The 22,368-nt window shown below is 40.9% G+C and overlaps 4 protein-coding genes and 1 non-coding gene across 6 annotated transcripts in view; 2 read left to right on the forward strand and 3 right to left on the reverse strand.

Annotated features, from left to right (window-relative positions):
* Window positions 1-22,368, reverse strand: part of LOC113513811 (motile sperm domain-containing protein 2-like) — a 201,504-nt gene that overhangs the window by 94,474 nt on the left and 84,662 nt on the right. The gene's annotated exons all lie outside the window — the stretch shown is intronic.
* Window positions 1,122-6,025, forward strand: LOC113522365 (uncharacterized transmembrane protein DDB_G0289901-like). Its single transcript, XM_052892436.1, has 4 exons — window positions 1,122-1,196; window positions 2,210-2,243; window positions 2,925-5,052; window positions 5,318-6,025. Exons 1-4 carry the CDS (start codon window positions 1,164-1,166, stop codon window positions 5,724-5,726), a joined length of 2,604 nt encoding a protein of 867 aa, XP_052748396.1. The 5' UTR covers window positions 1,122-1,163; the 3' UTR covers window positions 5,727-6,025.
* On the forward strand, window positions 6,349-6,427 carry LOC113522367 (U6atac minor spliceosomal RNA). Its single transcript, XR_003402409.1, has one exon. It is a non-coding gene; the product is annotated as a U6atac minor spliceosomal RNA (small nuclear RNA).
* On the reverse strand, window positions 10,526-11,431 carry LOC113522363 (uncharacterized). Its single transcript, XM_026908038.1, has one exon. The coding sequence runs from the start codon at window positions 11,429-11,431 to the stop codon at window positions 10,526-10,528; it is 906 nt and encodes a 301-aa protein (XP_026763839.1).
* On the reverse strand, window positions 12,955-19,981 carry LOC113509728 (dentin sialophosphoprotein). Of its 2 annotated transcripts, none has more exons than XM_052892434.1 (4): window positions 19,907-19,981; window positions 18,159-18,192; window positions 14,664-17,715; window positions 12,955-14,395 (listed from the first exon to the last, which is right to left on the reverse strand). In XM_052892434.1, the coding sequence occupies exons 1-4, from the start codon at window positions 19,970-19,972 to the stop codon at window positions 13,678-13,680; spliced, it is 3,870 nt and encodes a 1,289-aa protein (XP_052748394.1). In that variant the 5' UTR covers window positions 19,973-19,981; the 3' UTR covers window positions 12,955-13,677. The 2 variants fall into 2 exon arrangements, with proteins under 2 accessions (XP_052748394.1, XP_052748393.1); XM_052892433.1 differs by having other exon boundaries at window positions 12,955-14,398.

A 22,368-nucleotide genomic window follows, 5' to 3' on the forward strand; every position in this document is an offset into this window, starting at 1 on the left:
TTTCTATCGTGAAGCAGTTGTGTTTGCATGGCTGTGTTTCGATTTGAAGGGTGGGATATGACAGTAAATTTACTGGGTACAGAGGAATAACACCTGAGTCCTCAGGAATGGCAACGTATGGGGGTATCATGGGCGAAACAGTATACTCTGTTATGTCCATGGTACTGCTCATATCTATAGGCGACGGTTACCACTTTTCATCAGGTGGGCCGTCAGCTTGTTTGCCATTCTAAGTCGTATAAAATCGGAATGGTAAATCAACCGTTGTTTCTCCAACTAGTAAACAAGTTATCTAGCTAGTCTTCCATGGAAATCACTGAGAATGATAGAAAAATTCTTGGTAAATTTATCACGACGGACCAAGTAACCTCACTTCATCCTTACCTATCGTTCTTCACTTGTGCCTTGCCAGTGTATACCGATATCACGGGCGGGGTTACCATTATAGTTTTATCCAATTAAAAATTATTCACTTACTAACATTCCACTCCCGCCCCCCCCCCCCTCTTCTAAAGAGATGATATTAAATACCCACTAAAACTCCAACATTATGGGACAAAAGGAAGTTGTAAAAGAAATGGTAAATTATTTTAATATATTATAATAACTACTGGTTTCATTTGTAATTTGGTCAAGAAAGCTCGACTAGTTTCGGGACCTTTCGGGGCCCTTAATCTTTAACGGCTGTGATGTGAGCACAAAATTGACTACGCGCCTCTGCCCGTTAAGCGCGAACTGTACTCTTTCACGGCACTATCAAAGATATATGAGATGAACGGCTTGCCTTAAATTTTTTTTATTCTACAAAGATGTCAAACAAGCATACAGCCCGTCTGATGGTAACTGTAGCCTATAGACGCCTGCAACATTAGGGGTGTCACATGCGCGTTGCTGACCCTGAAGAACCCTTAATATACCTATTTTAACAATAAAATCCATATTGCACAAATTTCTTAATTTTCGACATATAACACTTTACATTCAGAGAAACATCTGTGCAAAGTCGAATGTTTAACATAATTTTTGTTAAATGCAACCTCCAAGACATATTTATTCTTCGTGTTTGCCAAGTGTGCAAAATTTTAGGGGCATTGTTTTAATTTAGTATAAAATGTCGACGATGGGAGATAGCGGTCAGGTTACTACTAGAGGCCGAAAGGAAAATGAAGTTCACTGTAGCTCTTCTGGTTATAGCGGTAAGAATTTCATTTATAATTATATTTTAGTCTAGTATAATTTAATATTCATCTATCTATCCTATTTAAGAGCTGCTCTCTTGTTGGTGGAGCTCTTGCCACTCACTATGATTTTCTGCGAGTCTCTTCACCTCTTGATACGACACGACACCAACTTTATCCTTGTTCCACTTGATGTAACTATACCTTGGTCACCCTCTTCCCCTCCTTCCTTCTATCTTACCTTCTATTATAATGTTCATAAGTTCGTCGTGTCGTATCAAGTGTCTGAACATTTTTCCCCTTCTGTGCTCAATAGTTCTTATAATTTGTCTCTTTTCCTTGACCCTAAGCAGGACCTTCTCATTACTAATTCGATTCCTTCAGCTAATTTTCTCCACCTTTCTTCAGCATTACATTTCAATTTAATATCTAGTTAACTATTTTTGTTTCTGTCTATACTCTTGTCCCTCTCGTGTTTCTCCCGTGAAGCAGCTATTCCTGCATGGCTGTGTTTCAATTCAAAGGGTTCGATGATAACAATGATATCAGGCATCATTGTCCACTGCTGAACATAGGCCTCCCCTTTTGGGAAGTTTTGCCAGTGCCAGTTTTGGCAGGCGGATTAGCAACCGCAGTTAGTTTTTGGAGATGTTTTAAGAGGGACGCTGCTGCCCATCCACCCACGGGAAAGGAAGGGGTGGCCTATTCTATGCTGGGACCACAAAACCATGGATGCGATATGTAAAAGCATGTGAAACTACAGGGTACGGAGGTATAACAACATAGTTCTCAGAAATGGCAACGCATGTGTTCCCCTTGAATATTACAGTATACTCTGTTATGTCCATGGTATTGTTCTTGCCTACAGGCGACAGTTACTACTTTCCAGCTTTCCATCAGGTGGACCGCTTTTTGTTGTATCCTTATATATGCATATATATACATATATACATACATAAATATATAAATTTAATAAAAAAATGCTCTGTCTTTCTTTCATGAATAATGCTTAGATTTTCTTTCTCTTACAGGCCTTCGTGGCTGTCCAGGCGGCTCCAAGAGCAAGTGAGTACCATTTACACTCGTAATATGTACTTAGTGTATTCTACATATATATACCAGAGGGAGACTTTGTACAAAATTCGTTTGCTTGGGCACCTCTGTCCTATTCGTGTTTCTACCGTGAAGCAGTTGTGTTTGCATAGCTGTGTTTCGTTTTGAAAGGTGGGATATGGCAGTATATTTTAAAAAGTACAGAGGAATAACATCTGAGTCTTCAGAAACGGCAATGCACGGGAGTATCATGGGCGAAACAGTATACTCTGTTATGTCCACGGTACTGCTCATGTCTATAGGCGACGGTTACTACTTTCCATCAGGTGGGCCATCAGCTTGTTTGCCATTCTAAGTTGTATAAAAAGTCAGAATGTGCAATAAAAAAATACTGGTTTATTTTCATTTCTTTATTTTGTCCCTTCTTTATAATTTCAAAAAACATCTGTACACTTACTGTAGTAACCTTTGCTCATCAAATTTTCGTCAGATCGTTTAACAATCTACGGTTGTCTTGTTCATCTAGAATATATTTTATTTGGGTAATTTATTATAAATTATGTTTGATAAGCTGTAAATTCAGAGTTAATTTTGAAATAGCCAATATCTAATAATTTTATGAGTGCGCAAAAAAAATGAGCAGTGGCATCAATTTATTAATACAATAACTTATACGGTATATTTTATTTTTAGACCCCAACGTCATCATCTCTCAGTCATCTAGCAGTAGTTCTGAAAACTCGAGCAGCAGCAGTAGCAGCAGTAGTAGCAGCTCCGAAATCGAAAATAATGGCCTGTCCAGCATCTCCTCCAGTAGCCAATCATCTCAGAGCAGTTCCGGATCCAGCTCCTCCCAAAGTAGCTCATCCGAGAGCCTGATTGACGGCGGTTTGATTTCTCAAAGTAGCCAATCCGCTCAGAGTTCAAACTATGCTGCATCTAGCTCATCTTCCCAACAATCGTCTCAGAGTTTGATCAATGGTGGATCATCCATTATTAACCAAGCATCTCAGAGCTCCAACAGCGCTGGATCTAGTTTAGCTTCACAAAGTAGCCAAGCTTCTCAAAGTGCAAACAGTGCTAGCTCATCTCAAAACTCCAGTAGTGGAAGTAGTAGTTCAAACAATGCCAGTAGTGGAAGTAGTAGCTCAAACAACTCTAGTGGTAGCAGCAGTTTAAACAACTCTAGTGGTAGCAGCAGCTCAAACAACTCCAGCGGCAGCAGTAGTTCAAACAACTCCAGTGGAAGCAGCAGCTCCAACAACTCCAGCAGTGGAAGCAGCAGCTCAAACAACTCTAGTGGAAGCAGCTCAAACAACTCCAGTGGCAGCAGCAGCTCAAACAACTCTAGTGGAAGCAGCAGCTCAAACAACTCCAGTGGAAGCAGCATCTCAAACAACTTAAACGGTAGTTCCAACAACTCTAGTGGAAGTAGCAGCTCAAACAACTCAAGCAGTAGTTCCAACAACTCTAGTGGTAGCAGTAGCTCAAACAACTCAAGCAGCAGCTCAAACAACTCTAGTGGTAGCAGTAGCTCAAACAACTCTAGCAGTGGAAGCAGCAACTCAAACAACTCAAGCAGTAGCTCAAATAATTCTAGCAGTGGAAGCAGCAACTCAAATAACTCAAGCAGTAGCTCAAATAACTCCAACAATGGAAGCAGCAGCTCAAACAACTCTAGTAGCGGTAGCAGCTCAAACAACTCTAGCAGCGGCAGCAGCTCAAACAACTCTAGCAGCGGTAGCAGCTTAAACAACTCTAGCAACGGCAGCAGCTCAAACAACTCCAGTGGCAGCAGCAGCTCTAACAACTCTAGTGGCAGTAGCAGCTCAAACAACTCCAGTGGCAACAGCAGCTCAAATAACTCTAGTAGCAGCAGTTCAAACAACTCTAGTGGCAGCAGCTCAAACAACTCTAGTGGTAGCAGCAGCTCAAATAACTCTAGTGGAAGTAGCAGCTCAAACAATTCTAGCAGCGGTAGCAGCTCTAACAACTCCAGCAGTGGTAGCAGCTCAAACAACTCTAGTGGCAGCAGTAGCTCAAATAATGCCAGTAGTGGAAGTAGCAGCTCAAACAACTCAAGCAATAGTTCCAGCAACTCTAGTGGTAGCAGCAGCTCAAACAACTCCAGCAGTAGTTCCAACAACTCTAGTGGTAGCAGCAGCTCAAACAACTCCAGCAGTGGAAGCAGCGGCTCAAACAACTCTAGTGGAAGCAGCTCAAACAACTCCAGTGGCAGCAGCAGCGCTAATAACTCCAGCAGCGGTAGCAGTAGCTCAAACAACTCTAGTGGTAACAGCAGCTCAAACAACTCCAGCAGTGGAAGCAGCAGCTCAAACAACTCTAGTGGAAGCAGCTCAAACAACTCCAGTGGCAGCAGCAGCGCTAATAACTCCAGCAGCGGTAGCAGTAGCTCAAACAACTCTAGTGGAAGCAGCAGCTCAAACAACTCCAGTGGAAGCAGCAGCTCAAACAACTCTAGTGGAAGCAGCAGCTCAAACAACTCTAGCGGAAGCAGCAGCTCAAACAACTCTAGTGGAAGCAGCAGCTCAAACAACTCTAGCGGAAGCGGCAGCTCAAACAACTCTAGTGGAAGCAGCAGCTCAAACAACTCTAGTGGAAGCAGCAGCTCAAACAACTCTAGCGGAAGCAGCAGCTTAAACAACTCTAGTGGAAGCAGCAGCTCAAACAACTCTAGTGGCAGCAGCTCTAACAACTCTAGTGGAAGCAGCAGCTCAAACAACTCTAGCAGCGGTAGCACTGCTGGCAATAGTTCTGGCAGTAGCAGCAGCAACTCCAGTGGTTCCAGCGGCATCAGCAGGTAATTTAAATATTTTTTTTTTATAACACTGGGAGCAAACGAGCTTGCGGCTCGCCTGAAAATAAAGGACTATCGCCGCCTATTATCACCCGCAACATATTCAACTTATTAGTGGGTTTAACATTACGAACATCTTTTCTTCGATTCCAAACAAATGTCCGCTCAAAGTGACAAAAAACCTGTGCATTTTCTATTAAATCGATCTTAATTCCTATACAGCAATTAAAATATCAGATTTTGATCGTGTTATTAATATTGTCAACAGTCTTTCCCGTAACTCCTCGTCAAGCAGCAGTAGCCAAGCAGCCGGCAGCAGCAGCAGCAGGAGGGTCAGCGCCGACGGCAGCAGCTCCAGCTCAAGCGCATCCAACTCTGCCGCATCCCAAAACAGTGCAAGTAGCAGTGAGACCATCAACGCTGACGGTAGCGAAAACGAATCCAGCAGTTCTAGCAGCAGTGCCGCCCAGAACAGCGCCAGCAGTAGCCAGGTCATAAACGCTGATGGCAGTCAGAGCAGCTCGAGCTCCAGCAGCAATGCGTCGAACCAAGCCAGCGCAACTTCCTCATCGTCAGTCAGCGCTGATGGATCTGAAACCGAAAGCAGCAGCAGCTCTTCAAGCTCCTCAAGCTCTTCTAGTGAATCGTCATCATCCTCAAGCTGGTCCAGTGCATAGATCACTCGCTTGTGTCGTACCTTACACTAATTGACTTTGTTACATTGATTGTCGAAGTCGATTAGCAATTAACTTGGCATTCTTAAAAGGCTATGTTTTAGAATATATACTGTAGTTATTTGACCGAAGAATACGAGTATTGAAAATAATAATAAGAAATGTTGTTAAATGATCAAAATATTTTTGATAGAGTAAAAGTAGAATTAAATTTATAGAGCGTACTCTTCTAGCCATCAAGCAATTAGTTGTAAATGATAAAAAATAGCACTCGAAAATAAAGAATTTATGGGCATCAGTAATGTTGTTTTCGTTATTATAAAAGCACATTTTCGTAAAACCAACCAATGAAAAACGAAATAAAATTACACTTTTTTACTAAAACCTATGAAAGAGATTCGTATATGCAATATAAAATAGTTATATGCAATTCTGTTCTCAGTAACTTACTCCTAATCTATCTATCCAGTTGCACGCCAATTCCTTTGTGGGAACCGAGAACCGAAAACCTTTGTCCTTACATGAGTATACATCATGTGTTATCTGCATTCATCAATTCGGATTACCCTTCATAAAAAAAGCTGTCTACCTAATTATTATAGGTTGCTATAGATTTCTCCCTATTATGTCTGTTGAAAGAAAAGGGAGATAACATTCCCTTGATAAGGATGGAATTACGGTGATCAAGCCTTGACCATATTTTTCTCCGACAGTCTACCTAGTTCAGCCATAAGTTCTGTTACAAATAAATTCTTTTTTCTTATGAAGTAATGTAATATTACTAAAATTTATACATATTTATACTCAGCAAAAAATAAAAAAAATATTCTATTCGAAATCCTTTGGCTAAAAGTTTAAAGCTAACGGTGGTATAAAAACTACCTTTGGCTTTTAAACAAACCACGTCTAGCCACGAATCTATGGATTTACGCACTGTTTCCAAGGGAAATTTTGCCACTGCTTGCTCCAAAGATTTTTTAAGAGACCCAATGTCGCCGTGTCGTTTAGGTCAGGTTCTAGTCATGTCCTCTAAAACTGATCATAATTTAAAGTCTAAAGGGTTGAGGTCTGGGCTAGATGATATGGGATGGATAGTTAGGTTTAGTGATATTTTAAAAGGAACGCTGCTATTCGTCCATATATAACTAGTCTGATCATAAATATTATTACTATTAGATAAAAACTTTTCTTTTTTTCCACTTTTTAATTTTTTTTAATTGGGAACACGTTTATTATTTTTAAAACTTCTTTCGATTTCGCGCCATTCCCCATATTTTTTCGTGTTCATTTTCATATCACTATATAGAATTGGGTGTTAAAGAAAATAGGATTGCAGTGATCGCCTTGCACAAAGTGGGTATGGACGTATTCCGTCGGTCATATTCCGCACACTTCATAAACTTGGTATCAGCTGTAGGTTTGTATATCGTACTATCAACAGATTTAACAACACTATGGATGTTGATGTGCACAACGCGGTGTGTCGTCCGATACGACATTTTTGTCAGTTATAGAATAAATATATAATAAAATATAAATTATGTATGTATGTGTGTTTGTGTTTATAATGTTTATATAATAATTATGTAGATATAAATATGTGTGAGTAGGCTATATCACTCCCCTCCAAAGACCGTAACTACGGGCGATGAAAAAATATGCTCACGACCACATTTCATGATGGGGTAGTCAGAGGAATTATGGGCAATAGTAGTCAGGAAATCGAACTACGCGTCCCGAACGGGTCTTTTTAATGGTACCCTGAGCAAGTTTATCCTGCTGAACAGGATCTGGGTTAGGTGGGGGAATGGGAGTAGGAATAGGTACGGATTGAGGCGAAGGGGATGGCTCTGTCAGTATGTAGGCCGGTTTGAGGCGGTCTATAGATACCGTGACTGCTTTACCCTTAACCAATATCCTAAATGTTTTATTGTTACGTTCGACCACTTCGTATGGACCGGTATAGGGGGGTTGTAAAGCACCTCGAACTGAATCGTCTCGTAAGAAGACGTGACTAGATGACTGCAGATCTTTGTAAATGAAGATTTTATCTTTATTGTGACGCGACGCGGGAGATGGTTGCAATTTCACCGCGAATTGACGTAAACGGGTAGTGAAGTCTGAAATGTCGGTGGACTCAGGTACTGTCGCCTGGAAAAATTCTCCTGGGAGACGTAATGGTTCGCCATACACTAATTCGGCTGATGATGCATGTAAGTCCTCTTTATAAGCCGACCTAACACCTAAGAGCACTAACGGTAAGGTGTCTACCCAATTCACATCAGCGTGGCACATAATGGCAGCTTTTAATTGCCGGTGAAAACGTTCCACCAAGCCGTTACATGCTGGGTGATACGCGGTTGTTCTACGATGTTTGAATCCAATCATTTTTCCAAGATATTGGAAAAGTGCGGATTCAAACTGTCTACCGCGATCAGTGACAATATCAGTTGGACATCCAAATCTGGATATCCACGATAATAATGCCTTCCCAACGGTTTCAGCTGTCATATCTGTCATCGGAATGACTTCGGGCCAGCGTGTGAAACGATCTACTACTGTAAGGCAGTAGCGATAGCCTTGTGATGGTGGTAATGGGCCTATGATGTCCGTATGGATAAAAGCGAATCGTGCGCGAGGTAGATTGAACGTGCCTAAGGGAGATGACACGTGACGATTTACCTTTGCACGTTGACAGGCTAGGCAATTTCGTGACCATTCTCGACAGTCTTTACGCACTCCTGGCCAGACGAATCGCTCAGCGACAAGTTGAGCGCTCGCGTTAGCGCCTGGGTGGCTAAGACTATGTAGACTATCGAAAAGTTGTTTACGAAATTGCTTCGTCACAAAAGGTCTTGGTGATGGAGTGCTCACGTCACAAAACAGTTCAATGTTACTGTTAAGCATTTTTAACTTCTTTAGGCGGAGTGATAAATCACCACCTAATATTTCAGTTAGCTCATTATCGGAAGCTTGTGACTTTGCCAATAAACTTAAGTCGATTGGCATCTGCAGTTCATCGATACGGGACAGTGTATCGGCTACGACATTGTCCTTGCCTGAGATGTGTCGTATGTCAGTTGTGAACTGCGAGATGTAATCGAGATGACGGAACTGACGGGGCGAACAGTTGGCTTTTCGTTCACGGAAAGCGAAACTGAGCGGCTTGTGGTCAGTGTACACCACGAAATGTCGAGCTTCCAGCATATGGCGAAAGTATTTAATGCTTTCGTAGATGGCTAAAAGTTCGCGGTCATAGGGCGAGTATTTTTGTTGAGAGGGACTCAATTTCCGCGAAAAGAAAGCAAGGGGTTGCCATTGATTGTTCTTGAATTGCTGCAAAACTGCACCCATAGCTAAATCAGATGCGTCTGTTACCAGAGCAAGATTAGCCTGACAGTCTGGGTGTGCGAGTAATGCAGCATTAGAAAGGCTTTCTTTGCATTGTTCGAAAGCAAGAAGAGTGTCGTCGCGTAAATTGACTGGATGGGATCCTTTCACTGAACCAGCGAGTAAGGCGTTTAAGGGAGCTTGAATTTGAGCGGCTTGCGGTATAAATCGCCTATAAAAGTTCATCATCCCCAAAAAGCGCCTTAGTTGCTTGACGTTTATTGGTGCAGGGAATTCCTTGATGGCCTGAACCTTGGAATCTAGAGGTTTAGTTCCTGACGCAGAGATATGGTAACCTAAAAATGTGACTTCACTTACACCGAATACGCACTTTGATGTATTGATGAGGATACCGTATTCCTTCATGCGGGTGAAGAGCTGCTGAAGGTGGGATTCGTGCTCGGCTTCATCTCTGGAGTACACTAGAAAATCGTCAAGATAACAATAACAAAAATCAAGCCCTCTAGTCATTTCGTCGACAAATCTTTGAAACGTTTGGCCAGCATTACGTAGACCAAACGTCATAAACGGGAACTCATATAGTCCGAAAGGTGTGGCAATTGCAGTTTTCGGTATATCTTCCTCAAAAACCGGGATCTGGTTATAAGCTTTAACTAAATCTATTGTGGAAAAGATCTTACAACCAGAGATGCTATGGGCGAAATCGTGTATGTGCCTAATAGGATAACGGTCTGGTATCGTCCTTGCGTTGAGTAACCTATAGTCACCACAGGGTCGCCAGCCGTTATCCTTTTTAGGAGCAAGGTGTAGCGGCGAAGCCCAGGGACTTTTGGAAGGACGTGCTGTACCATTATTGAGCATAAGTTCGAATTCCTGCCTAGCTATTTTTAATTTGTCGGGAGCCAGTCTTCGAGGAGTGCAAGATATAGGTGGGCCTGTTGTTGTCTTAATGTAGTGGACGGTGTTGTGCTTTGGAGTCAACGGTGTGCCTGAAGGGCGAGTAATTTCGGGAAATTTGTTTAAAATTTGATGAAATCTTGTGTTGCCCGTGACAAGTTTTACAGAAAATGTATCATTATTAGCAGAACATGCACTAGTATGTAAATTGGTAATGTTATCAATAAGGCGATGCTTACGACAATCTACTATTAAATTATAGTGACATAAAAAATCTACACCGATAATAGCTTTGGTTACATTTGCAACAATGAAGCGCCATGTAAAATTACGCCTTAAGCCTAGATTTAAATTAAGTTCTACGTAACCATATGTCTCGATGTTTGTTCCATTAGCTGCGCACAATTGAAAGTCCGTCTTGACTCGTCGTTCACGCAGCGCAGATCGAGGGTAGACGCAAAGGTCGCTACCGGTATCCACCAGAAACTGGATCTTCGAACTGCGGTCGGTGACGAAGAGGCGACCAAGGGGGGAGGAGCAATCGTCAGTCGCCATTACCGACTGCCCATGGAGTTTCCCGCCTTGTAGTCGCACGGCTTCAAACATTTACGTGCGTCGGCTCCATGCATTGAGTGGTACCAACAAATAGGGAACTTGCGGTAGCTGGAGTTCGATCTCGATCGTTGTCGTGAAGAATGACGACGTCGTGGCGTTCGAGAACGATGGCTGGGTCGATGTGATGCCTTGGTATGTTCTTCGAGCTTTAATGCCAGGTGCTCAACCATCTTCTTCAGCTCTGCGATCTCCCGGGATGAACTATTAGAGGATGACATACTTGATGAAGTGGCTGCAACGTGACAAGGTGTGGTAATTTCCTGAATTCGGTCAGCCAGGTCCGAGAGTTGTTCCAATGAATGGGTAGTTTGCGATGCCAACACGGTCTGGATACTTTGTGGTAGTCGGTTGCTCCAAATAGTCCTTAATAAATCCTCAGGAACTGATGATCCAGCAAGATCTTGAAGATGCCTCAGAAATTGGGACGGTTTTCTATCCCCAAGTTCCTCGTGTGTCAAAAGTTGCTTGACTTTTCTCTCATGCGAGGCAGATAAACGTTTGATCAGCTCGGTTTTAATTTTATCGTAGCGTTTACTGGCCGGAGGATTTAAAATTATGTCCTTCACGGCTTTTGCATGCTGTACGTCAAGACTGGAAGTTACGTATGTAAATTTATCTGAGTCATCTGTGATATTATGCAAGTTAAACTGACCTTCTAGAAGAGCAAACCATATTTCCGGGTCGTCTGGTGCAAAAACGGGAACTTTCAAATTTATCGTTGAAATGTCGGACGTCATTTGTCGTGCAGTGGAAACGCGCACTTTGGGCGTTCGACGAAAGGTCACCTTTTCGCTATGTCCATCTTGAAATTGCGACGTTTTATTTGAATCACTGCTATCACTCATGATGAATTTCGTGTCCTTGGAGGGTCACCAGTATGGATGTTGATGTGAAGGATGCGTGTTTATAGTATGGCTGCGTTGATAAGCCGCGTAACGATGATGTTTATCAAGCGATGAAAATAAGCAGTACAAGTAGCTAGCACAGTGGTTTAATGCACAGGAAGATTACACACAATACAGTCAACAACACAATAGATAGAAGGAGTGAAAGAAGGATGATACAGTGATAGACAAAGATGAAAGTTAATAAGCACGATGTTAACATTTAGAAAGCAGTGAGATATCGAGCGACACAAGTTATAAACAAGGCGGTAGAATTTCGACTCTCGCGGTGAGAGGGGAAGCGCTCACGCAGTTGCCCTGTCATGGCGGCTAAAAACCGGTTTTGTGCACATCTCCAATGCACAACGCGGTGTGTCGTCCGATACGACATTTTTGTCAGTTATAGAATAAATATATAATAAAATATAAATTATGTATGTATGTGTGTTTGTGTTTATAATGTTTATATAATAATTATGTAGATATAAATATGTGTGAGTAGGCTATAACACTTTTACCAGAGGGAGACTTTGTACAAAAGTCAATTGCTTGGATACCTCTGTCCCATTCGTGTTTCTACCGTGAAGCAGTTGTGTTTGCATGGCTGTGTTTCGGTTTGAAGGGTGGAATATGGCAGTGAATTTACAGGATACATAGAAATAACACCTGAGTTCTCAGGAATGGCAACGCATGGGTAGTATCATGGGCGAAACACTATACTCAGTTATGTCCATGGTACTGCTCATGTCTACAGGCGACGGTTACCACTTTCCATTAGTTGGGCCGTCAGCTTGTTTGCCATTCTAAGTTGTATATAAAAAAACTCTTTTAAACAATATTTTTTATGATCCTACCGCTGTGTTCGGAATGTTATTATCTGCTAAGAACCCGCAAAAAACTCAACATCTACTTTTTCAATTTATTTATATATAATAGAATAAAATTTAATATTTGTATAGTATATATAGTATAATACCCCCTTCCTTTCCCATAGGTGTCATAAGAGGAGACTAAGGGAACTTGATGGTCGAGGGATGAGCAGCAGCGTCTCTCTTAAAACATCACTAAAACCTAACTGCATTTGCCAACCGTGGTAGTTACTGGAAAAACCCCCCCAAGGGAGAGGCTTATGTTCAGCAGTGGACAGTTAAAGGCTGATATGGCGATAATGATAAATAATATGATAATAATAATATATTAAAAATACTTAATTTTAGTATCAATGTATCATTGGAATATACATATTTATACATACATATACTCATATATTGTACATGTCTAAATTTGATATAATTTCAATAATTGTAAAATGCACCTAAATTAATAAAAATGCATGCATAGACTTTAGATTTCCTTTCCTTCCCTTTCACAATAAATTCACAAACCAAACCAAATTTTATATTTTAATACTTCTAGCTTAGGGGGTCTTACATAGGCGTCACAGGTGACTACATATTTTTAAATCCAAGAAAAAAAACTAATAATGAAAACTGCCGAATATATGATAATCTTTATTTCAACTTTATTAACATTATTATTTTTGTCTTGTCTTTTTCAAATTATGCTTCAAATAATTAAAGAGTATACATATCGCATGATACAGATTCTAGTTTATTTAACAATATCATTGTTTTAAAAACACAATTGGGACTTAACGCGATGAAAAAACCTTTCTACGTACTCCTTTTTTTATACAACTTAGAATGGCAAACAAGCTGACGGTCCACCTGATGGAAAGTGGTAACCGTCGCCTATAGACATGAGCAGTATCATGGACATAACAGAGTATACTGTTTCGCCCATGATACCCCCCATGCGTTGCCATTCCTGAGGACTCAGGTGTTATTCCTCTGTACCCAGTAAATTCACGTACTCGCTTCTTTATTGCCGACGTTTCGATGTGCATTGCGCTAACTCCTGATTGTATATTTCTTCATTGTTGTATTTACTAAATCTCATTTCAACATGCTCTCTTTAATCGATTAAAACGAACAGAAAACAAAGCCATTGTACGATGCCAAGTCGATCGGTTGTAAAAATAAAGATTTACGATATTCTACAAATCCCGTAAAAGATCGAATCTTCTATTTTCTACAAGATGCCTTTATCGTATGAAATACGAATGTCCTATAAGTATTTTCTAGAATCTTTCTAGATCAAGCAGAAGGATAAATTAGTACAGTATTTAGTCATTGTAACGACACAATCTAATCGCTGGACCAGCTCGAAGAAGAGGAAGAACTGGAGGAGCTAGACGAGCTACTGCTCGAACTTATGGTTTCACTACCATCAGCGCTGACTTGTTCACTGCTGCTTGAGCTCGCTTGTGCTGCTGAGCTGCTAGTAGAGCTTGAGCTACTCTCACTGCCATCTGCATTCTTAATCTGGCTGCTACTGCTGCTGTTCTGTGCAGCGCTACTCTGAGAGCTACTGCTTAGGCTTTCACTACCGTCTGCATTACGTTGTTCGCTGCTATTCGCGCTTGCCTGTGCTGCAGAACTGCTACTGGAGCTTGAGCTACTTTCGCTGCCATCAGCATTCTTGGTCTGGCTGCTACTACTGCTTTTCTGTGCGGCGCTACTCTGAGAGCTACTGCTTAGGCTTTCACTACCGTCTGCATTACGTTGTTCGCTGCTATTCGCGCTTGCCTGTGCTGCAGAACTGCTACTGGAACTTGAGCTACTCTCGCTGCCATCTGCATTCTTAATTTGGCTGCTACTGCTGCTTTTCTGTGCGGCGCTACTCTTAGCACTGCTGCTTTGGCTTTCACTGCCATCGGCATTACGTTTCTCGCTGCTACTTGCGCTAGACTGCGATCCAGATTCGCTACTAGACTGCGAGCTGGATGAGCTGCCGTTTTTGCTAGTTTTGGTGCTGCTGCTACTGGCTTGGGAACTTGCGTTGCTTGATGAAGAGGTCTTGGAGCTGCTGTTGACAATAAAATTGATACTGTTATTACAAAGTCACTTTCGCATTTCATATTTGGATATTTAATAGAGCTAGTTATGCAAAAAAAATAGTTAATTATTAGTTATAGATATCCGTAAGAGATGCCTGTTTTCTGCATAATTATTTCTGCAAAATATGAGCATTGCACTCACCATAATGAGAACAATCAAGAAATATTTCTAATGTGGAAGCCATTAGAGGATAATCTTTAGCATATTTACTTTATACTTTAAAATAACGTTACCTGTTCTTGTTGTTGTTGCTACTGGAACCACTGCTATTTGAGTTGCTATCGCTGGAGCTATTACTGTTGGAGCTACTGTTGTTGTTTGAATTGCTGCTGTTGTTTGAGCTACTACTAGAGCCACTGTTGGAACCACTGCTACTGTTGGAGCTACTGTTGTTTGAGCTGCTGATGTTGTTTGAGCTGCTACTGTTGTTTGAGCTGCTGCTGTTGTTTGAGCTGCTGCTGTTGTTTGAACTACTACTTGATCCACTATTAGAACCGCTGCTACTGTTGGAGCTGCTGTTGTCTGAGCTGCTACTGTTATTTGAGCTACTACTTGATCCACTATTAGAACCACTGCTACTGTTGAAGCTACTGTTGTTTGAGCTGCTGCTGTTGTTTGAGCTGCCGCTGTTGTTTGAGCTGCTACTGTTGTTTGAGCTGCTGCTGTTGTTTGAGCTGCTGCTGTTGTTTGAACTACTACTTGATCCACTGTTAGAACCGCTGCTACTGTTGGAGCTGCTGTTGTCTGAGCTGCTGCTGTTATTTGAGCTACTACTTGATCCACTATTAGAACCACTGCTACTGTTGGAGCTACTGTTGTTTGAGCTGCTGCTGTTGTTTGAGCTGCCGCTGTTGTTTGAGCTGCTGCTGTTGTTTGAACTACTACTTGATCCACTGTTGGAATTGCTGCTACTATTAGAGCTACTGTTGTTGTTTGAACTGCTGCTGTTGTTTGAGTTGCTACTATTGTTTGAACTACTATTTGATCCACTGTTAGAACCGCTGCTACTGTTGGAGCTGCTGTTGTTTGAGTTGCTGCTGTTATTTAAGCTACTATTTGATCCACTATTAGAACCGCTGCTACTATTAGAGCTACTGTTGTTGTTTGAGCTGCTGCTATTGTTTGAGCTGCTATTGTTATTTGAACTACTACTTGATCCACTGTTGGAATTGCTGCTACTGTTGGAACTGCTGTTGTTCGAGCTGCTACTAGAGCCACTATTAGAACCATTACTGCTGTTATTTGAGCTACTGCTTGAGCCACTGTTAGAACCACTAGAACTGTTGGAGTTGCTGTTATCTGAGCTGCTGCTTGAACTACTGTTGGAGCCGCTGCTACTGTTGGAGCTGCTGTTATTAGAACTGCTGTTATTATTGGAGTTACTATTGTTGGAACTACTACTGTTGGAACTACTATTGGAACCACTACTACTGTTGGAGCTGCTGTTGTTTGAGCTGCTGCTTGAGCCACTGTTGGAACCGCTGGAACTGTTGGAGCTGCTGTTATCGGAACTGCTGCTATTATTGGAGCTACTATTGTTGGAACTACTACTGTTGGAACTACTATTGGAACCACTACTACTGTTGGAGCTGCTGTTGTTTGAGCTGCTGCTTGAGCCACTGTTGGAACCGCTGGAACTGTTGGAGCTGCTGTTATCGGAACTGCTGCTATTATTGGAGCTACTATTGTTGGAACTACTACTGTTGGAACTACTATTGGAACCACTACTACTGTTGGAGCTGCTGTTGTTTGAGCTGCTGCTTGAGCCACTGTTGGAACCGCTGGAACTGTTGGAGCTGCTGTTTTCGGAACTGCTGCTATTATTAGAGCTACTATTGTTGGAACTACTACTGTTGGAACTACTATTGGAACCACTACTACTGTTTGAGCTGCTGTTGTCGGAATTGCTGTTGTTTGCACTGCTACTATTTGAACTACTGTTAGAATCACTATTACTGTTTGAGCTGCTGTTGTTAGAATTGTTGCTGTTATTAGAATTGCTACTATTTGAGCTACTATTACTAGAGCTACTGCTATTATTAGAACTACTACTGTTATTAGAGCTGTTACTATTTTCGGAGCTACTGTTAGATTTCTTGTTCCAACGGTTTCTTGATTTTGATTCTTCTTCCTCAGATTTTCTCCAAGCAGATGACTTATTACTAGAGCTTTCAGAGGATTTGCGACTAGACTTTTCTGATTCCTTGGATTTGCTGCGTCTCAATCTTTCTTCTTCTTCCTCAGATTTTCTCCAAGAAGATAATTTACTGCTAGATTTTTCAGAGGATTTACTGCTCGAACTTTCAGATTCCTTACATTTGCTGTTAGACCTTTCAGATTTCTTGGATTTCCTCCATCTTTCTTCTTCTTCTTCAGATCTTCTTGAAGAGGATGACTTACTGCTAGATCGTTCAGAGGATTTGCTGCTCGAATTTTGAGATTCCTTAGATTTACTGCGTCTCAGTCTCTCTTCTTCTTCCTCAGATTTTTTCCATGAAGATGACTGTCTGTTAGAACTTTGGGAATTTCTTGTACTAGATTCTTTTTCTTTTTCTGATGATTTAGAGGAACTACTGTTCCTGTGGGAAGAACTACTGCTACTTCTTCCGCTGCTGCCACTTTTTGACTTAGATTCCCTTTCCTCCTCAGTTGCCTTCGAAGATCTATTACTTTTTTGAGAGGAACTGCTGCTGCTACTACTTCTTCCGCTGCTGTTACTTCTTGACTTAGATTCCCTTTCCTCTTCAGATGCTTTAGAGGAACTACTTTTCTTTTCGGAAGAACTACTGCTACTACTACTTCTTCCACTGCTGTTGCTCCTTGATTTAGATTCCCTTTCTTCTTCAGATGCACTAGATGAACTACTGTTTTTCTTAGAAGAGCTACTGCTACTTCTACTGCTTCCATTGCTGTTACTCCTCGACCTAGATTCTCTTTCTTCTTCAGATTCGCTAGCACTGCTGCTTCTTTGAGAAGAACTGCTACTACTACTACTGCCGTTGCTGCTGCTTCTCGAGCTAGATTCTCTTTCTTCCTCAGATGACTTAGCGGAACTGCTGCTTTGAGAAGAACTGCTACTGCTGCTGCTGCCACTGCTTCCGTTGCTGATGATTCTGGAGCTAGACTGACTTTGTTCGGACGCGCTGGATGAACTGCTGCTTTGGGACGAACTACTGCTGCTTTGTCCACCGCTACTGCTCGAACTTTCGAAGCTACTACTGCTACTGCTGCTACTGCTGCTAGCTGCCTCGCTGGATTGACTGCTGATGGATATGACGTTTGGTTCTGGATATAAACCAAATCATATTTTTTATAACTTTTATCTTCGTTACCTGGTTTCTCATAACATCTTAGCTTGTAGACTAGGCTATTGGTGTTATTAAGTGGCATTTATATTATTATTATAGTTTCTTAATGGAACAGAATATTAAAAGAGCTTATACAATGATTTTCATTAGAAGAAACAAATGATCAATGTCTCTTATAGTAAAAAAACCATGAACACAGTTTGCTGTAGTCATTCCCAAAAATTAACCCCCTTATGAATAAAAACTGAAACCTTATAGAAATCTCTTTTAACTATTATACTGTTTTGTAAACGCCGTCTACGATGACTCCCCACTAGATGGAGTGACGATCTCAAATACATTGCAGGGAGTCAGTGGATGTAGGTGTCCAGGAACGGTCCTGGGCCACCTTTAAATAAATAAATATAATAATATTCTTACCTGGTCTAGGAGCAGCTTGAACAGCCACGAAGGCCTGTAAAAGAAAGTAATTTTTTTTTTTATATAACTTAGAATGCCGAACAAGCTGACGGCCCACCTGATGGAAAGTGGTAACCGTCGCCTATAGACATGAGCAGTACCATCGACATAACAGAGTATACCGTTTCGCTTATGATACCCCCCATGCGTTACCATTCCTGAGGACTCAGGTTTTATTTCTCTGTACCCTGTAAATTCACGCCATATCCCACCCTTCAAACCGAAACACAGTCATGCAAACATAACTGCTTTACGGTTGAAACACGAATGGGACAGAGGTACCCAAGCAAACGACTTTTGTACAAAGTCTCCCTCTGGTATTTTCAAACGAATACAAAAATAAGGAGGCTGAATTCGGTCGTATATTTTATCCCATAACTCAGACAGTTGTAAACCGATTTGGAAAATTCCATTTTATCCGAAAGGGTATACTTAAAGATTGGTCAGATAGAATGTTTATCAAAATCCGTTGAGTAGTTTAGTTTTTAGAACTCAATTAGAACAGGTGAACACATTTAAATATTTAGCCAGTTTAATCACAAGTGACTCCAGATGTACTCCGGATGTAGACGCTAGCTATGGCCAAACAAGCCCTCAATAACAAAAAACGACTTTTACAGGCTAAGATAACAAAAAATATTAGAAAACGGCTTATAAAGACCTATATCTGGAGTATAGCTTTGTATGGATGTGAGATGTGGACACTAACTCAGAAAGAAATGGCTAAACTTAGAGCCTTTGAAATGTGGTGCTGAAGAAGGATGGAGAAAATTAGCTGGAGAGATCGAATTAGCAATGAGGAGGTCCTGCTTAGGGTTAAGGAAAAGAGACAAATTATAAGAACTATTGAGGTCAGAAGGGCAAAAATGTTCGAACACTTGATACGACACGACGAACTTATGAACATTATAATAGAAGGTAAGATAGAAAGAAGAAGGGTAGAGGGAGACCAAAACATAGTTACATCAGGCAGATCAAGGAAGGAGTTGGTGTCGTGTCGTATCAAGAGGTGAAGAGACTCGCTGCAAATCGTAGTGAGTGGCAAGAGCACCACCGACAAGAGCGCAGCTCTTAAATAGGATAGAATTTACAGTAATTTCAAGTTGTATAAAAAAAAAAGATAGAATCGTTGTCGGTTTTTTTTTGTGGTAAACAATCTCTAATTATAGAAAATGATTCTGTTATTGATCAAAAGGATTTATAATTCATAGATATAATAAATTGGCCGTGTGGTCCAATCCCTATTCTATGAATAGGCCACCCATTCCTTTCCCATGGGTGTCGTAAGAGGCGTCTAAGCGAGGACGAGGGATACGCCCTTTATACGCTTTCTGTTTCCACCTAATGGTTAGCTGGTAGAGAATGCCATATGGCATTAAGCTCGCCACTTGTACAAAGTTTTATTGTGCAATAAATGAATAAATGAATAAATATCGCCATGTGTACCCGGGCATAAAATAGGCCATCCCTTCCTTTCCCGTGGGTGTCGTAAGAAGAGACTAAGGGAGGGCGAGGGATGGGCAGCAGCGTCTTTCTTAAAACATCTTTAAAAACCTAACTGCGGTTGTCAACCCGCCTGCCAAGTGTAGCAACTACTGGCAAAACTCCCCTTATGGGGAAGACTTATGTCCAGCAGTGGACAATTAACGGCTGATATGGTATGGTATGGTATGGTATGGTAAATAAATAATATAAATGGTGAATTTTACCGATATTACCAGGAGAACTAGCGAGAGCTTCATGTTGCAGTGCCAGAAGTACCATACAACACTCATTCAACCAAGTGAATTTATACAAAATAGGAACAATTAAATACAAAAATTTGCACCTTGCACAAACATTCGAAACAAACACATGAATTTGGTGTAATTAATGTAGTTGAGGGGATCGTTGCAAAATATTGTCACCCTTGTTAATTTTTAATGCAATTTGGAATCTAACAGAGGTCAAAACATTTTACTTTACAAATTTCCTTGTGTGTGCTATGTATGTATTTATATGTGTATGTTTATGTTTATATATATTATATATATAAATTATATGTATTTGATATTTTTGTGCATTACAGGTTTTTATATTTTATGCACGAAAAATTATTGATTCACTCTTGCGCCACCTGCCCACTTCTATCTGTTCTCCTTTTAATCAAAGGTTGTTTGCAAGAGATTGCCCTAGCGATAAGACTTAGCGCCCTAGCCTTAGCGCCTTTTGTACCTTTATGTGTATATTTCAATCTGTATTTATGTTACTGTATTTCACTTAAATTATTCACTTGTCATTGTATATTTTTGTTTATGGTGCAATAAAGAGTTAAATAAATAAAACAATCTGATCTTTTTTACAGTATACACTGTTATGAACAAAAGTCCCAGGCTTACAAGCGGCATTGAACCCTTAAGTCTTAGGAGAGATTTTGACTCACTCTGCGTGTTCTACCGCCTATACAATGGATTGTGCTCAGAAGAATTGTTCAATATGATGCTCACAGTCACTTTCTACCATCGTACGGCTCGCCATCGATAGGGAGTTTATCCTCATACTCTACAGCTTAAATGGTCGTGTACAACGCGGTTTCAGAGATATTTCCTCCCACAAACACTCTGGTTATGGAATGAGCTCCCTGGCGAGGTTTCCCCAAGAGACAACAGCATGGGGTTCTTCAAAAGGGGGATAAAGAGGTTTCTTCAGGGTCGGCAACGCACGCGTAATACCTCTGGTATTGCAGGTGTTCATAGGCTACAGTAACTACTTACCATCAGGTGGGCCGTATGCTTGTTTGCCACCTCAGTGGTATAAAAAAAAATATTATTCTATATTCTTGGAATCATGTTTGACAGTAACTTATCCTGGGGTGAACGATATGTTCAATGGAATAAGTAGGAGTTTATACTATTCTTTTCACTCGCTCAAACGTTTTTAGAAATTCTTGCCTATTGATATAAAAATCACACTCGCCCAAGCTTTATTAATACCTCTTCTTGATTATACTGACGTATATTATCTGGATGTCACAGAGGAACAATTAAATAAGTTGGAACGGCTGCAGAATTTGTGCATACGTTTTATTTATGGACTTAGAAAACATGATCATGTCTTCTCTTACAGAAGCAAATTTAAATGGCTCCCAATTCGTCAACGTCGTGATTTTCATCTTTTATCTTTCTGGTATTCTGTACTTTTTAATTCTTCCTCACCATCTTGTCTTTGTGAACGGTTCAATTCCCTTGTTTCCACTGGCATGTCCAGTGGATCGAGTAAGTCCCTTATTCTTAAAATCCCTCCTCATACCTCCTCATGCTATAGTGGATCATTTACGGTTCAAGCGGCTACACTATGGAACTCTCTTTTTTTATACAACTTAGAATGGCAAACAAGCTGACGGCCCACCTGATGAAAAGTGGTAACCGTCGCCTATAGACATGAGCAGCAATGACGCAAGCATGCATGAAAGTCAATCGCTGGATATATTCAAGAGCAGATTAAAAGATCATCCTCTGTCCTCGTAAAATTATTATGTCTATGTATGTATGTATGTATATGTATGTAGTACGTACGGCAGGAATATCATTCCACAACATCAGTGTTCGCGGGAGGAAACTTCTCTGAAACTGCAATGTGCAAAAAATACTGCACTAAGCAAAAATTTGGATTAGTCGCCTGGTAGCGACTGCTTTTAACATACTTACTGTGGTAAATTATTATTTATATATGTTTTACCAGAGGGAGACTTTGTACAAAAGTCGATTGCTTGGGTACCTCTGTCCCATTCGTGTTTTAACCGTGAAGCAGTTGTGTTTGCATGGCTGTGTTTCGGTTTGAAGGGTGGAGTATGGCGTGAATTTACTGGGTACAGAGGAATAACACCTGAGTCCTCAGGAATGGCAACGCATGGAGGGTATCATGGGCGAAACAGTATACTCTGTCATGTCCATGGTAGTACTTATGTCTATAGGCGACGGTTACCACTTTCCATCAGGTGGACCGTCAGCTTGTTTGCCATTCTAAGTTGTATAAAAAAAAATATGTTAAATATTATGTTTAATTAATTAATGAAATATATTATTTATGCATCATCTATATAAGTATGTATCTATATAATATAATTTTACCTTTTGCTGTCAAATTGGTTACACAGGTTACACTCTGGGTTCGTTGTACGCGTCCGTGTAGC

Source organism: Galleria mellonella, unplaced genomic scaffold (assembly GCF_026898425.1).
Source record: "Galleria mellonella isolate WM207_F2 unplaced genomic scaffold, CSIRO_AGI_GalMel_v1 utg158, whole genome shotgun sequence".
Classification (NCBI taxonomy): Eukaryota; Metazoa; Arthropoda; class Insecta; order Lepidoptera; family Pyralidae; genus Galleria; species Galleria mellonella.